Source organism: Squalius cephalus (assembly GCF_949319135.1).
Source record: "Squalius cephalus genome assembly, chromosome: 22".
Classification (NCBI taxonomy): domain Eukaryota; kingdom Metazoa; phylum Chordata; class Actinopteri; order Cypriniformes; family Leuciscidae; genus Squalius; species Squalius cephalus.
The window spans coordinates 29,895,317-29,909,771 of NC_137143.1; the positions used below are offsets into that span (position 1 = coordinate 29,895,317).

At 37.3% G+C, this 14,455-nt stretch overlaps 2 protein-coding genes across 3 annotated transcripts in view; both read right to left on the reverse strand.

Moving 5' to 3' along the window:
- fam83e (family with sequence similarity 83 member E) overlaps positions 1-8,869 on the reverse strand; it is a 34,943-nt gene extending 26,074 nt beyond the window's left edge. Inside the window, exons 1-8 of one of the 2 annotated variants that reach the window (XM_079858153.1) lie at positions 8,451-8,838; positions 6,676-7,424; positions 5,350-5,496; positions 4,754-4,878; positions 2,538-2,969; positions 1,069-1,122; positions 915-962; positions 610-808 (exon numbers count right to left, since the gene is read on the reverse strand). In XM_079858153.1, the coding sequence (XP_079714279.1) occupies positions 610-808; positions 915-962; positions 1,069-1,122; positions 2,538-2,969; positions 4,754-4,878; positions 5,350-5,496; positions 6,676-7,143 (1,473 nt within the window). In that variant the 5' untranslated portion in view covers positions 7,144-7,424; positions 8,451-8,838. Of the gene's footprint in view, positions 1-609; positions 809-914; positions 963-1,068; positions 1,123-2,537; positions 2,970-4,753; positions 4,879-5,349; positions 5,497-6,675; positions 7,425-8,450 lie in introns of both variants that reach the window. The other variant, XM_079858152.1, reaches the window with a different exon arrangement.
- A 579-nt stretch (positions 8,870-9,448) lies between these two features.
- Positions 9,449-14,201, reverse strand: emp3a (epithelial membrane protein 3a (MAM blood group)). Its single transcript, XM_079858164.1, has 5 exons — positions 14,071-14,201; positions 12,357-12,445; positions 11,855-11,957; positions 10,814-10,954; positions 9,449-10,623 (listed from the first exon to the last, which is right to left on the reverse strand). The coding sequence occupies exons 2-5, from the start codon at positions 12,432-12,434 to the stop codon at positions 10,448-10,450; spliced, it is 498 nt and encodes a 165-aa protein (XP_079714290.1). The 5' UTR covers positions 12,435-12,445; positions 14,071-14,201; the 3' UTR covers positions 9,449-10,447.
- Between the last annotated feature and the right edge of the window lie 254 nt (positions 14,202-14,455).

Here is a 14,455-nt window from a genome sequence, read left to right on the forward strand (position 1 = left end):
TTCACATTTTCAGCAGGGCAGCGGAGCGGCTGTGGGTTGACTCCCCACGTTCTCATGGGCTTTATATACATTAGTCCTAACGTGAAAAAGCTTTACGTGGTTTAATGTACCTAAACAACGATCACCAAATTTCTCTCTCATATTGCTCCCCATAAACACTGAAAACTGTCAACAACAACAACAACAACAACAAAAGTGGGTACAAAATGACTGCGTAATGTACGCGTACCCACGCGTAAGTCTCTGGGGTTTTTTTGTTTTTTTTTCTGTTCTAGTATCTTTTTTTATTTGAGCTCCATCAGATGAGGCATATTACATCTAGGAACCTATGCTAGGAACACTTTCTTGACGTTTAGTGTCACTGTCAGGGACTATTTTCTTCTGGCGGAAGGATGGATTTCAGTGATTTTACTTCAAAAAAAGTTACATTAATACTTGTTTCCGGCTTTAATATTCATACTGTGTGGTAACCGTTTTTTAAAAGCAATAATGTAGGAGAGGCCATCATGGCTTTGTGTCGTGCCTAATAACGTCTTTCAGCTGTAACTTTATTCACAATAAAACACGGCCTGTCGTACATTATTGCTTACGTATACCAGTAGCACCGACCTTTAGATTGGCTTGAGTGGTTCCTTCTGGGTTTATCATGTCTCCTAAAACTCTGTCTCTTATCAGGAAAGGCTCTCGTCTCACAGCGGGTCCCATCTCTTCCTCTGATGCCATGTTGCGGGATTTGTACACAGGATACCTCTCCTCATTTTCAGGATTCAGCACGGGATACGTGATTCTGTCAGGCATCTGCAAATGTCTTTGGGTGAAAGATTTAAGCACAAATCTCTAAGAGGTTTGCTAACATCTATTCAAATATTTGCTTACATGATTGCCTCTTGTAGTCTTTTGGACCGGTTATTTACCTGTTCACCACGTCATTGCAATGCATTTCTCCTGGAGAGTAATGCCGCCTGCAGAAAACAACAGAAAAAGCACATGCATGTTAAGAGGAAGCGCAAACACATCTAACAATACATCCGTATGAGCTCACATGAAAAGTCTTTTGAGAATGCTGACCTTTGTATTTGATATTCCGGATGCCTGAAGTCTGACAGAAACATTGAATTGAACCTAAAATGCAGATAAGACAGAGCAAGTTTAAGTTTAGTTCAAATATTGTCCTTCATTCTGAAATACAACAGGCAGCAGCTTCAGGACTGTGCTCTTCAAAGCTATCACAGCTTGCAGAATATTATATCATATATTAAATATGGATGGAGTCATACATTGTGGGATTTAGTCATCACATATCAAAAACTGTATTCAATTCTACAAGCTGTTCATGAAAACACAAAATACAACATTCAAAATTATGTAATTTCACTCAGTTACAGCACCTGTTTTTTGTTTTCTCTATCTTTCATGTCATACACTTCATGTCATACACTTCACTACTGTTAAAAAGTTTGGGTTTAGCAAGATTTTTGTTGTTTTTAAAAGTTGTTTTATTTGTTGTTTTCATTTATTTGATAAAAATACAGTAAAATTGTATGTGAAACATTACAACTTACAATAACCATTAACTATTTTCTATTTTTAAGGTACACTATGTAACTTTTTTGTTCAAAATATATACAATTTAAATAATGAGTCAATATATTAACCAAAACATGTTTTTGTCTTACCCTGATTCACTATAGTAAGCCAATAATATGTTTATATTTTAGACCTGTTGGGATGCTTTTCGCAGAAAATTGTGTACATGCGTCACTCGCCCGTGTGTGTCTCGTCATTTCCGTAAATAGAGTAAAGTTGCATTGGCTCATTTGACGCGTGTCTCGTGTGAGAGGTCAGAGGTTAGTTGAGTGTGTGTGTGTGTGTGTGTCTGGTGTGAGAAGTCAGAGGTTAGTGTCACAAGGAGCGAGAAAGGTTGACATGGAGCCGCTAAATCTCCAACCTCCAGAGAATCACCCGTTTAAAACAAACGGGGAACAGAGGAGAGTCTGCTGGAGAAAAGAGAACGAGACGGAGCTCGTAATAAAACAAGAATCAACATTGGCTAGACAGACTATGAAATGTTATCAAGGTGACGCAGAGATGCGTTTTTATTACTCAACAGGAGAGTAAGGTGTTTTATTGAACAGATACATTTCCATATGTAGCTCTCTAACAGAGTTCACTGTAAAGCTTTATCTATTGTGAAGGCTCATTTCATCATGTGTGCTGGAATTTATTTTCAAGGAAGTACTGTGTCTAATAATAGGTAAAGCTACAGTAACGTCTTCAGCTAGTCAGCTTGAGATCCTTTCTAAACTGGTTATATCTCTTACACCTAGTAGTAAATGTTTTATGAGCAGTATGATAATCATATTCATCCACACAGTCACACAGAGCCGAAGCACAACCAAAAAAAACAATGTTCTTCCTCAGAATACATGCAGTTTTCTAAAGTCTACCTTTAATATTTTTCCCATTATTTCTTAATGTAATTGTAAGACTGTCACATATTAGATATGAGGTCAAATATCTTTGTATTTTGTACTTACTTGCCCTCCTCTTGATGCCCAGTCAGATGTCTGCTGTTAAAGTCATTATAGGGGAGCTCCCATCCTCCTGGATGTCTGTCCAAAAGGGGTTGATGATAGAACTGCAACTCCCCATCATCAGGTGGACTAAATGTGCTGTCCGTGAATCTCTTGATGACCCCCATCGCCTCCCAATCCAGAGGACTGTCAATAGGAGGAGGCGGAGGATTGGAGATGAACTCGGTAAGTTCAATTTTGTTGCCGTTTATGTTCAGGGGTGGTAGTTTATTATATATTTTGGGTTCTGTTGCTGGTTTTCCAGTTTTCCATGCATCTGGGATTGGAAGCGAGGCAGCATAGAGGATCCGAAACTCTCGATCGAATGATTCCACAACCGGGCCGCTCATAACGGTGACGAGCTGACGATGCAGGTGAGCATCGCTCCAGGCAAGGCTGACCAAGACAAAAAAGAAAAATTAAGGGATTATAAAGGATTCAGAAGATGTAAAAATCCAAAATGGAGCAAAGTAGCACCATAAAACTAAACTAAAATAGTCAATATGTGCAAAGTCTTCTGATAGCATTTGATCGCTTTGCATGTTATATGTTTGCCAACAGTTCTTCTAACCCTAATTGATGGAGTGTGTAGCTTTTCATTACTTAAACAACCATGAAGACACATCATGGCCATATTCCAGAATTACAATGTCAAGATTCATCAGGCTCAAATTGTGAAAGAATGTTTGGGAGGGAGCCTGCCGTATCATTTTCACACATGAATTGGCACTTCTGAGTCCAGACCTTAAATTCATTGAAAGTCTTTGGGATGTGCTGGAGGAGACTCTTGCATTGACAACACAAGATCTTGACCAAAAATGAATGCACCTCTTGATGGAAATAACATCACAACATTTATTTCCATCAAGAGGTGCATCAATTTTTGGACAAGATCTTGTATTGACAATGCAAGAGTCCAGCACTCTGTACTCTGTAGACTCAAGTCTACTCCTACATGGTTGTTTAACACTCCCATGCATACAAAAAAAACTGACATGCAAAATTAAAATCGTTATATTGTTGTTTGTGAAAGAGTGGTCAGAATGATTTTCACATCATTTTGTTGAAAAAAATTCTAGCCTACAAGAATAGTAATTCAAAAGTCTTGTGGACAACTGTGTTAAATGGCCTTATTGCGCTGACAATGTTTTTCCCAAAACGTATTAACCACGCATGATATTTTTTTTGTATAAATACAGCAAAATTACATGTTGGCCAATGGTATGTTGTAAGTAGCTGAGATAAGCACAAATGTCAGGGCATGTCAAAACATCTCAAGGGCCCCAAAAACACCTCAGACCCCAGAGGGTTAAGAAATGAAAAGCTACACACTCCATCAATTAGGGTTAGAAAAACGGTTGCCAAACATATAACATGCTAGAAACATGATAATAATACACAGCAATGATAATCCAAACATAGACCCTTGAGCATTTGCCTTTTTAAATCCAAACGGCATCGTTTTATTTTTTTTATTTTTCGGCCGGGCAGTGTATATCACCATTAACAAGTTTGGGGCTAGTAAAAATTTTAAAGAAATTAATACTTTTATTCAGCAAGGATGCATTAAATTGATCAAAAGTGACACTGAATATATTTACAATGTTACAAAACATTATCATGGTTTGCAAAAATATTAAGTAGCACAACTCATTTCAACATTAATAAAAAAAAAAATTTAGCATCAATATTAAGAATGATTTCTGAAGGATCATGTGACACTGAAGACTGGAGCAATGATGCTGAAAATTCAGCTTTGATCACAGGAATAAATTCTATTTAAAAAATATATTCAAATAGAAAACAGTTCAATAAACTAATATTTTATAATTTTACTGTTTTACTGCATTTCTAAACAAATAAAAGCAGCCTTGGTGAGCAAAAGATACTTCTTTACAAAAAAAAAAAGACCCTAAACTTTTGAGTAAGTATACTTTAATAACTGTGATAGAGACAAAAAATTGTTCCCACAGAGTCTTGATTTCACTAATTGTCTGTATAATGTAGGGGTGGTGTAGCTTAAAGTCTTTAATGGTATGAGCTGGCAACCCAAAAGTTGGTTCAAATCCCAAACGGTTCACACCCTTGTTCCCTGGAGCAAGTCTTTCAACTGCAGGTAATGCGTTTCTCAGCTCTATTAAAAGACTATTTATGAGCTCCATTATGAAAGCGTCCTTTACCTGTAGCTCCCCATCATCACCGTCTCCAGATCCACCAACACAAAGTTGTTCTTCAGCTCTCCAACAACCATCTTCGTGTCACGCGTCAGGAACGTTTTACCTCCAAGAATGCGCACCATGATATTCTGGAAAATGTCATCAAGGAAGAGATTCCCTTGAACTACATCGCAAAATCTAATGTTTCACAACCTTTAATCTTCACTGCATAAAGATTGAAGTTGGTTTCTGCAAAATGCTAAACTTTCAGCTTTCAACTAAAGGCCAGATCTAGTTAAGTTATGTGGAGCGATTATCCAAACCAAAAACATTCCACAACCACAAGCCAATCATCCGCAGCAGATGAATGTAGTTGAACCTGTTCACCATGGCTTTGTGAGTTCTTCTCATTCATACTTGCTTGCACACAGAAAGAGAAACTCTGTGATGAAGAGTAACATTTGCTGACAAATGCAGAATATTCCACTAAGGTGTGTCTGATCTTTTGTCTAGAGGACCAGCCTAAAGTTCAGTCTGTTAAGGTGTGCATGAAAGTTTTGTGGCTTAAAGGTTACACAACGTACTCAACAGAAGTAACTTTGATGGTTTGATCCACTCACCGGATGTTGAAGCTGGTGCAGGGAGCAGTTCTCCTCCGCGGATCTTCTGTTGAGGATGATGTACACCGGAACCCCCCGGGATGCAGCGTTTCGGAGGTCACCAATCACCACGTTATCCGACAATTTATCTGTTACAACGGCAATCACCTGCCCAACACAAATGCAAAAAACTAGTGGACTTTCTGCTGGTTCATGCTTAGTTTAGTTTTTTGCATTCAACCAACTTATTTTAGCTCATTTATAAAGATGTTCATATATAATTATCCTAAATGTGAACACATCACAAATGTTTCCAAAATGTTCTGACGAATGATTTATACAACGTCTATCCGTATGCACAAAAATGTTCTTAATGCACTTCTATTTATAGATCGCAGTTCATCTTAAAGTCACAAAAGGAATATTGCTGTATTTATTATAAATAATTTATCTGTGTACATCATTATTTTTTAATTCATGTGCCCTCGTAATCTTTAATCACATCTCTTATTATCTGATGATGAGGACCAATAGCAAACCACAACCATCCAATCAATTCCCTATGGACAAAATCAACCCTATGGACATCTCAACTTCCGACTTTAAAATCAAGCGCATCAACATCAACTACTGAACGCCTACAAATATCAGAAGCATGGGACTCATCAATGGGCAAGGAAATCAGAAAACGTGAGCGCATGGGCCAGTTTCTGTTAATATTATTATTATTACTTAGGAAATCATTCATATAAATCAATTCATTTCAGGGATGCAATCATCAAAAGCAGTAAAAATATTACAGTAAATTATATTCATGCATATTCTGATGTGCTTTCATAAACAATGTCGAAATAATTGAATTACTCGTATGAGAGGCCAAAAGGTTTCAGCCAAAAGGTTTCATTTTCATGTCAGTTTCTCCCTTAATAGACTAAATGCTGATTTGTTCTTCACTTTTGATGTAGGATAAAATCCATGGTATTTAGGATCAAATCCGACTGCATAATTGCGTTTAATAAATCAGGCCCCTGGTCTTACCGACTGTCTCCTTTAGAGCTGATTTATAGCTGAATCGACAGTGTTTCATCATTGATGCATTTTGCAACATCAACACTGTTAATAAAGTGAACTGAATCAACATTGAACTGACTCAAGCTGAGTCAAGCTATTGTCTTCTGCTTGTAGAGCAATTTAATCCATTTCATAATTCCTGAACTTTAGAGTTATTGAACTACTGTCTTCTTAGAACTGCATAATTTGTCTCATATTTGATTAAGTTTGCAGCTGTTTATTACTGTGAAGCTGCTTTGAAACAGCTGCTATATAAATAAAGCTGACTTGACTTACCCTAGTGGCTCCTTGTAAGAGTCTCCTGAGGACTACTCGTATGGAGGGCTCCTGTTCTACAGGAGGATTGGTGTATACTTCAACTCGACCCATGTCCATCCAGCTGTACCTTTCTGGCCATCCGAGTTCCAAGCATGGAGCCGGAGTGTCAGACTCCGTGGGGAAATAATGTCCGGAGAAGTCGTCCCCCTCAGAACCAACCTCCACCTCCCCGTTTCCATCCTCCAGGACCGCATCGCTTTGAAGATAGTCCTCGGCCCAGCTGGAGATCTGGTTCACCTCGCCGGTGGACAAGAACGATCCGATTTGTTCCCGGTGGAGTTTGGTGTAGAAAGCCTCAGGACCGGAGCTCACCAGGCTTTCCACACAATAGCGTTCTTCCTCGCAGTGCAAGAAGTCTGGACTGGACTCGGTCAACGGAGCGAAGATGACGTTCTCATTGAGGCTCTGCTCTTGAGAGTTTGACATGATTGGAACCCAATGATGGATGGAGTTATCCTTCTTCTACCAAACAATGACTGTGGAAAACTGCATGTTGATGTGTAGAGAATAACTGGCAGCTCCTCTATATGTCTTGGAGGAGGATGTTGGTGAATTATTCAAATAGTTGAGGTTCTTCTTCATGCCTTGAAACTATTTAACTCTTTTTAGCCACCAAATGTCAACAGAAAAGCAGGATACTCCATGGAGGAATCGTTTGTGTGGTTCCTGGAAGATTTGGAGAATCTTGAAATGTCCTAGAATACAGTCTTGAGGGGAAAATAGCATCATTAGAGTTTAAGAACATTCCCAGCCTTTTCCTCGTCAATTTGATTTGATGGCCACCCTTGTGGAAAAGAAGTGCACTTGATTGTGTTGAATGTGCACTTGTGTTCTTCAAATCTTAAATGTATATTTAAAAAAAATGCCACTTAAGTGTACTTAAAGAAAGCTTTTAAAAAAAATCACTTTGTAATAATGTCAATTTAGAAGTTTTTTTTTTAGCAAGTTTTAAATCATGTTTAACAATCTTTTGTAGTGTTTTTTAAAGTGCTTTTATTTTGATATGTTGACTAACATACTAAAGCATTTGTAAAGTACATGATTATACTTTTAACTGCATTGTGTTATCTGTCCTTTTAATGAGTAATGTATGTTGAAGTCAGCATGTTGTAAATGTAATAAATTGCAACATCATAACCACAAATGTGTAATTAAATACATGACATACAAGTTTCAATAGAAATGACATTAGAGTAAATTTTAGTTTACCATAAATGCTTGACATTACATTTGGCAGTACACTAAGCATATTTACGAAATTACACGTAAAGATGTACGTTGTCTTACTTAAGCGGGTCAAAAAACACTCTAAAGTTCAGCTAAATGATTTTAATATAAATGTAAACTTAAAACATTTTCATTTAATTGCAATTAAAACGTTACATTCAGTTCGCACTTAAGTCACTTAAGATTTATATAACGCAATTATACAGTCAGAGTTGATCCTAAATACCATGTATTTTATCCTACATCAAAAGTGAAGAACAAATCGGCATTTAGTCTATTAAGGGAGAAACTGACATGAAAATGTTCTTATGCGTACCTCAACTATTAAAACATAATTAAAACGTTACATTCAGTTCGCACTTAAGTAACAAGTACTCTTTCATTACAAAGTATGCTAAAGTGTACTTCTTTTTCACAAGGGCATGTTAAAATCCATGCATTTCTACTTATCTATTTCATGGTAATACTTAAAAAGAACAGATTATGTACTAAAAGTGGAGACTTACCCGTCTGTGCCTGTCTCACACACCCTCAGTCCATCCACTCTTTCCGTCAAGTTCTGACATATCTCTGCTATCTCCACCCATTCTAAATGGCCTCACTCAATCTGGTGTTAAGTTACTCCCCGTCACCAGCCAATGTGAGCAACAAGTCATTGCTGCGATCTGCCCATTTTTAGCTTTCGTGCAAAACCACGTCTTGAGTCAGCAAATCATCCAACATCCCACAAAACATGTTGAGAAACACTCCGGTCTCCCTTCAGTCCTCGTCCTCTCTCTCGTAAGGCTGATATTAGATTTCTGTCTTTATTGTGTCTTTAGTAAACACATAGAGTGCCTCTCTGTCGCCGGCCCACTATCGTGACTGGTTCTACCAGCCGAGCCAGTCATCTCCAGGGAGAAGAGATTGAGACCTTCTTTCCGTCACAGTCAAAAGGGGGCGAGGCTGGAACTCAACACCTAGTGGTCTCTTTTCACGTCACAAGCATCTGTATACATGATGTTTAGACACATCCGGAGAAGCTACGTGTGTTTTAATCCAATGAAGAAAGTATGGTGAGCTCACCTTTGCTCACCTTTAGGTTCTGCATGAATTCCTTGTAATTCATTTATGCACACATTCCTCTGTAATCGCCTCTTCTATCTGTAGGTGTCATGTCTAATGCCAGTTGTCTCTTAGACAGTATCGATCGTGTTTTTAAAAGCAGAGAATGTGTTTTACGATGGTATGTTGTCGTGCTGATAAGTCATGTGCACAACAACTAAACACAATACATTTATTAGAGCTGTTCAAATTGAATATTTGAATTAGCAGTGCAGATTGTTACTAATTACTGATTCAAACTCACTACTATATAAACGACTTAAAACAGTTTCATGACTCACAAGTTTTTAGTGGACAATTGTTGATCCTGTTGATGAACTGCAGCATTTTTGTGATACTATTCTTGAGTAAACAAAGTGTTGTTTACTCTAACCAAAAACACAACAACTATTGTTGTGATTTTGAAAAATATTTTATTTATAGAGTTCGCATACATAAAAACATATAATAATACAAAGACACATATTCAATATTGGGGGAAAAGGACTGGTTTGAGGTTTCCAGTTGTGACATTTTCATGTTGGGAATCCAACAAATTGATCTAGAAACTTTTTCCAGTTTTCTTAACGCATGATTTAAAAAAGGATTTTCGTTCCTCTTCAGAACACAAATGAAGATCTTTCTGATGAAATCTGAGAGCTTTCTGTCCCTCCATTGACAGCTACACAACTGACACTTTGACGCTTCAAAAAGTTCACAAAGAGATTGTAAAACTAATTCATATGAATTGAGTGGTTTAGTCCAAATTTTCTGGAGAGACTCGACCGCTTCATATAATGAACAGATTGAATTTAGGCTTTTATTCACATTTTAACATTGATCAGTGAACATAAACAGAAGCTCAACCAAACCTGCGCAAAAATAAACCTCATTGGTTCTTGAAGAAGCTCAAACATGCTGCGTAACACGAGAATGAACCTCATTGGTTCTCTCACATCAAGCGAACATGACGTTTACCACAACTGATGTGCGAGTTGATGAGTGTTTATATGTGAATAAAAGCCTAAATTCAATCTGTTGCATATAAATGATCGAGTCTCTTCAGAAATTTTTTATTAAATCGCTCAATTCATATGGATTAGTTTTTCGATATCTTTATGAACTTTTTGAAGCATCAAAGTGGTAGTTGTTTGGCTGTCAATGGAGGGACAGAAAGCTCTCAGATTTCATCAAAAAGATCTTCATTTGTGTTCTGAAGATGAACAAAAGTCACCTCTATAAAGCAGCAGTTTCCACGTTTTGATGCAACTTCCCAAAAGCAGCAAAGCATGTGTTGGTTATTGTAATAAATTACAAATAACAATAAGCCATATATCATAAAATATAAAACAGCCATAAGCATATATAATCTCATAGCAGACTAAACAGCTACACTACATGCATGGTGTTAAGCAGAAAATCAGGCCCGTTTGCGCAGATGCACATAAAGTGCGCCACTAATAAGTAAAAGGGGCACACAGACCCAGGCTAGAATGTAACAGTAGCCGAAACGACCCATTTCCAGTTCCTGAACATCTTGAAGGATCTCGCTCCTTTGAAAGGTGTAGATCAGAACAGCCGCAAATGCTGCAAAACCTGTGTGTGTGGAGGAGGTGAATAGTGTGAGAATATATATAGAAAGTGTCCACAAGGGAGCAGCACATGTGGCACTATTTAGGGAATAATAACATGTCATCAACGTTCAGCCTACCTACTAGTCCAACCTACCTAAATTAATACAAAATTATATATAATCAGTTTATAAGCAATTAATGAAAACACTTACCTGCAAAACATTGACATAGACCAGTGAAGTAGAAAAGTCCTCCTTTGGACATGGTGAAGAGCTGTCCGAGGAACACCATGAAGGAGATGGAGGAGAGCACTACAGATAATATCATGAGGGCCTGGACTGACTGCAGCCATTCTGAGAGAGAAGAATATCACAAATAACTATTTATTTAAAAAGATTATTCGTCAACCTCGGTGTAGAAATGTAGTCTCTCAACTGGTGGGTCGCGACCAGGTGTGCAGTCAAATAAATAAACATAATTCTAAATGTTTTTCTGATGTGAGACTTTTATTTTGAAAGACATGAACGCTGTTGACTCTTCTGTCAGAGATGCCTTTTATGTAACATGCATTGATTCAGTATCTGCTGTAAAGTGATATGTCAGGCTTTATGTCAATATCATTATTCTAACACTATTTGCGTAGCTTGTTATTGTTTGCATCTCTATATATAAAGAGCAAATGAAATTACGAGCATGCAACGTCATTAGTTGTGTTGTCAGTTTGTAAGTAATGAAAGTTGGGAAGGATTTGCATGCATGTACGTTCATTCTATTCATCCAAATCAGTGTCCATGTGTTTTATCAACAGTTCATGTTCATGATTTGTGTATTTACCATGCTAAATGTAGTTTCCGTAACCTTAACCCCAAATACCATTTTATTTTCACTTTGTGCTATTTTCTACATTTTGATGACTGTGGTGGCTTAACTCTCAACTCCAAACAAAATGCTTTTTTTAAGGAAACTTCCCCATTTTCAAGTGTTGATAAAAAAGAAAGAATGCATGATGCTATACAGGTTTTTTAGTTTAAAAGCTGAGGGTCTGTTCTTTTCTTTTGATATGCTGCATTTTCAGATATTCGTACAACAAAATATTTTTTGTGAAAATGATCAAAAACGCTGGTGGTGGCTGGCAACCTTTTTTTTTTTTTTAACGCTGGTGGGGAAAGAGTTAACTTTTTGTATTAACAAAAACTAGTTTAGGACTTTTGATTAATAGCCTTGCCTTATACTGTTTAAAATCAGTTACCCACCGTTCTCCTTGACAGATGCACATAACCAGGTTTCTGTGGCGTTGTCATAGGTGCACTTATACCAGAGATCTGTGTTTTCCGTGTCTCCCAAAGTCCACCAGGACTAGAAAAAGCATAAAAAGTTTTCCGTTTTTAGTTGAAAACGGTGTAGTGTAAATGGCCCCTAAGATGTAATGATGTGTAGATGCTTTTAAAAATGTGAGTTTCTCAAATTTCATTTGTTAAAATGTTTCTTACAACTTTTGTAAGAAAACTTTTGTTTTACAACTACAACTTTTGGAAAATGAGCTTCACCTGATCTCCAGTGATTTACATCTATTATATATATATATATATATATATATATATATATATATATATATATATATATATATATATATATATATATATATATATAATATGCAGCAGAAGACAATTTTTAGCACATTTTGATTGTATGAGCAAATGCATAGTTCAGAGGTCATGTGTGTTTGTCAGTTTCTTTATTGCAGTTCTGACTAACCTTCTCCATGGTGGCAATGAAGAGTATGGCCAGGGTGACCAAATGCAGAACGGTCACAAACATCAACAGGAAAGACATTTTGGTGGATCCTGTCGGTAGAAGAATCATTTCTGTTAGAGAACTTCCATCTCATGTACTCACAAAGGAAAATGAGGAATCATTTGGGATTTATCAGTGTGTCTAAAAAGCTTCTGATGTAGCTAACATTATGAGCGCTGTGTAAACATATAGTCTGTTCTCTAGCATTGAATGAGCTTAAACAAACTGAAAGATAAAAGTTCTCCTGTTCTATCTGATGTGAATGTGCATCCTATAGTACAAAAGTTCAATGTTTTTGAAAGAAGTCTCTTTGCTCACCAAGGCTGCATTTATCTGATTAGAAATAAAGTAAAACAGTGAAATATTATTCAAATTTAAAAGAACTGTTTTCTGTTTGAAATTATTGTAAAATTTAATCTCTTCCTGTGATCAAAGCTGCATTTTCATAGTCTTCAGTGTCACATGATCATTCTAATATGATGTTTTGCTGCTCAAGAAACATTTCTGATTATCATCAATGTGGGAACTAATTCACTTGGTTTTCAGGATTCTTTGATGAATAGAAAGTTCAAAATGCTCATTTTGTAACAAATGTCTTTAGTGATAAATTTGATGTATCATTGCTGAATAAAACTGGTGTATGATGTCAAAGAGAGGCTCTCTGGAAATGTTCTCGACTGCATGAGGAAGTTTTCTTGATCAAAATGATGCCATTTGCTGACAGAATCTTTCCAGGGAGAAATTTAGGACTTGCGTGTGAACTTTGATTCAAGCACTGTAATAATACATGGTGTCATACCTATAAATTCATTTTCACCTCACTGCTAGACGCTTTTGCATTATGATGTTTCCAAGACGCAAAGCATATAGCAATTCCACAAACATTCCATGACTTTTCCGTCCATAAGATGAATGGAGACTTCTGCTTGAATTTAACAAAACCTGCATTCATACAAGGACTGTGTGACGGATCGGGATGGGGAAGGAAGTTTGGGAACGACACACACGGATCCCAAGATTCCACACCCTCTATGTCACTACTGTGCCGTGAAAATAACTCGCACTGCGTTTCAGATCTCTTCCCGAATCAGAGACCAAGAGGCCCTTTGTGGTGGCTGTAAGATTACGTATTTAGACAACATTCTCTAACTCATGGTTTTCATTAAATCGGCCCCCACCTCTCATGTTTACATGCAGGAGCTTCTCGTTACGCGTTCCTGGAACAGATTCGGACAGTTCTTGCTCATTAGTCGCTCTCTCTGCCATGCAAGACTTTACTAAAATTACAGAAACTGTAAATTACCAATCATAAAAGCAACAGAAACACATCACACAGACCAGAACAGACACATTTTGATTACATAATCTTTTCTACATCTAAGATTTTTCTGGATAGTTCTATATGAACAAACAAACAGAAGAATGTCTCAGAGAACATAAATAGTTTGACTCTTAGGTTCAGGATCATATGAACTATTTTATAGGGTTCTTTTGAAATGACATATTCTTGGTGTGACTTTTAGGTCTTAAGGGTTCTTGTGCATTAACAAAGTAAACGTGATGATCTATAGGTTCTTTATGCACCAGTACATCCATGGAACATCAGGCTCTAAAAAGTCTGGAAGTAAAGAGAGGAAATACTCGCTGTTGTTGAAGAAATAAAAATGCAGCTTACCTTGTGTGTGCTCGTACCAACAGATCTTCGGAAAACTTTCGTCTGAAGTCCAGTGTTGTTTCTTAGCTGGTCTCCTCCCCTTCTCTCATCTCCTCCACTCACTCACTCTCTCCACAGACTCCCACGTTTGGGGAAAACGGTCCAAGAAGGAATGTGAGCTCGGTTAGAGGAGGAGTTTCCTTCACAGCTCCAGAAAAACTTTGGGTTAGTTAAAAATGGGCTTGAGTTTGTGTCCGCCCAAACCCAGAGAGAGTCTGTTACATAATTACACAACACTCAATGCAATGATGTTCTGATATGATATTTCCTGTTGGATGAAACACAGACCACCCAGAGGAAACATCAGTTCTCACCCAAATCCCCTGTGAAGTGTTTCAATCTTTCC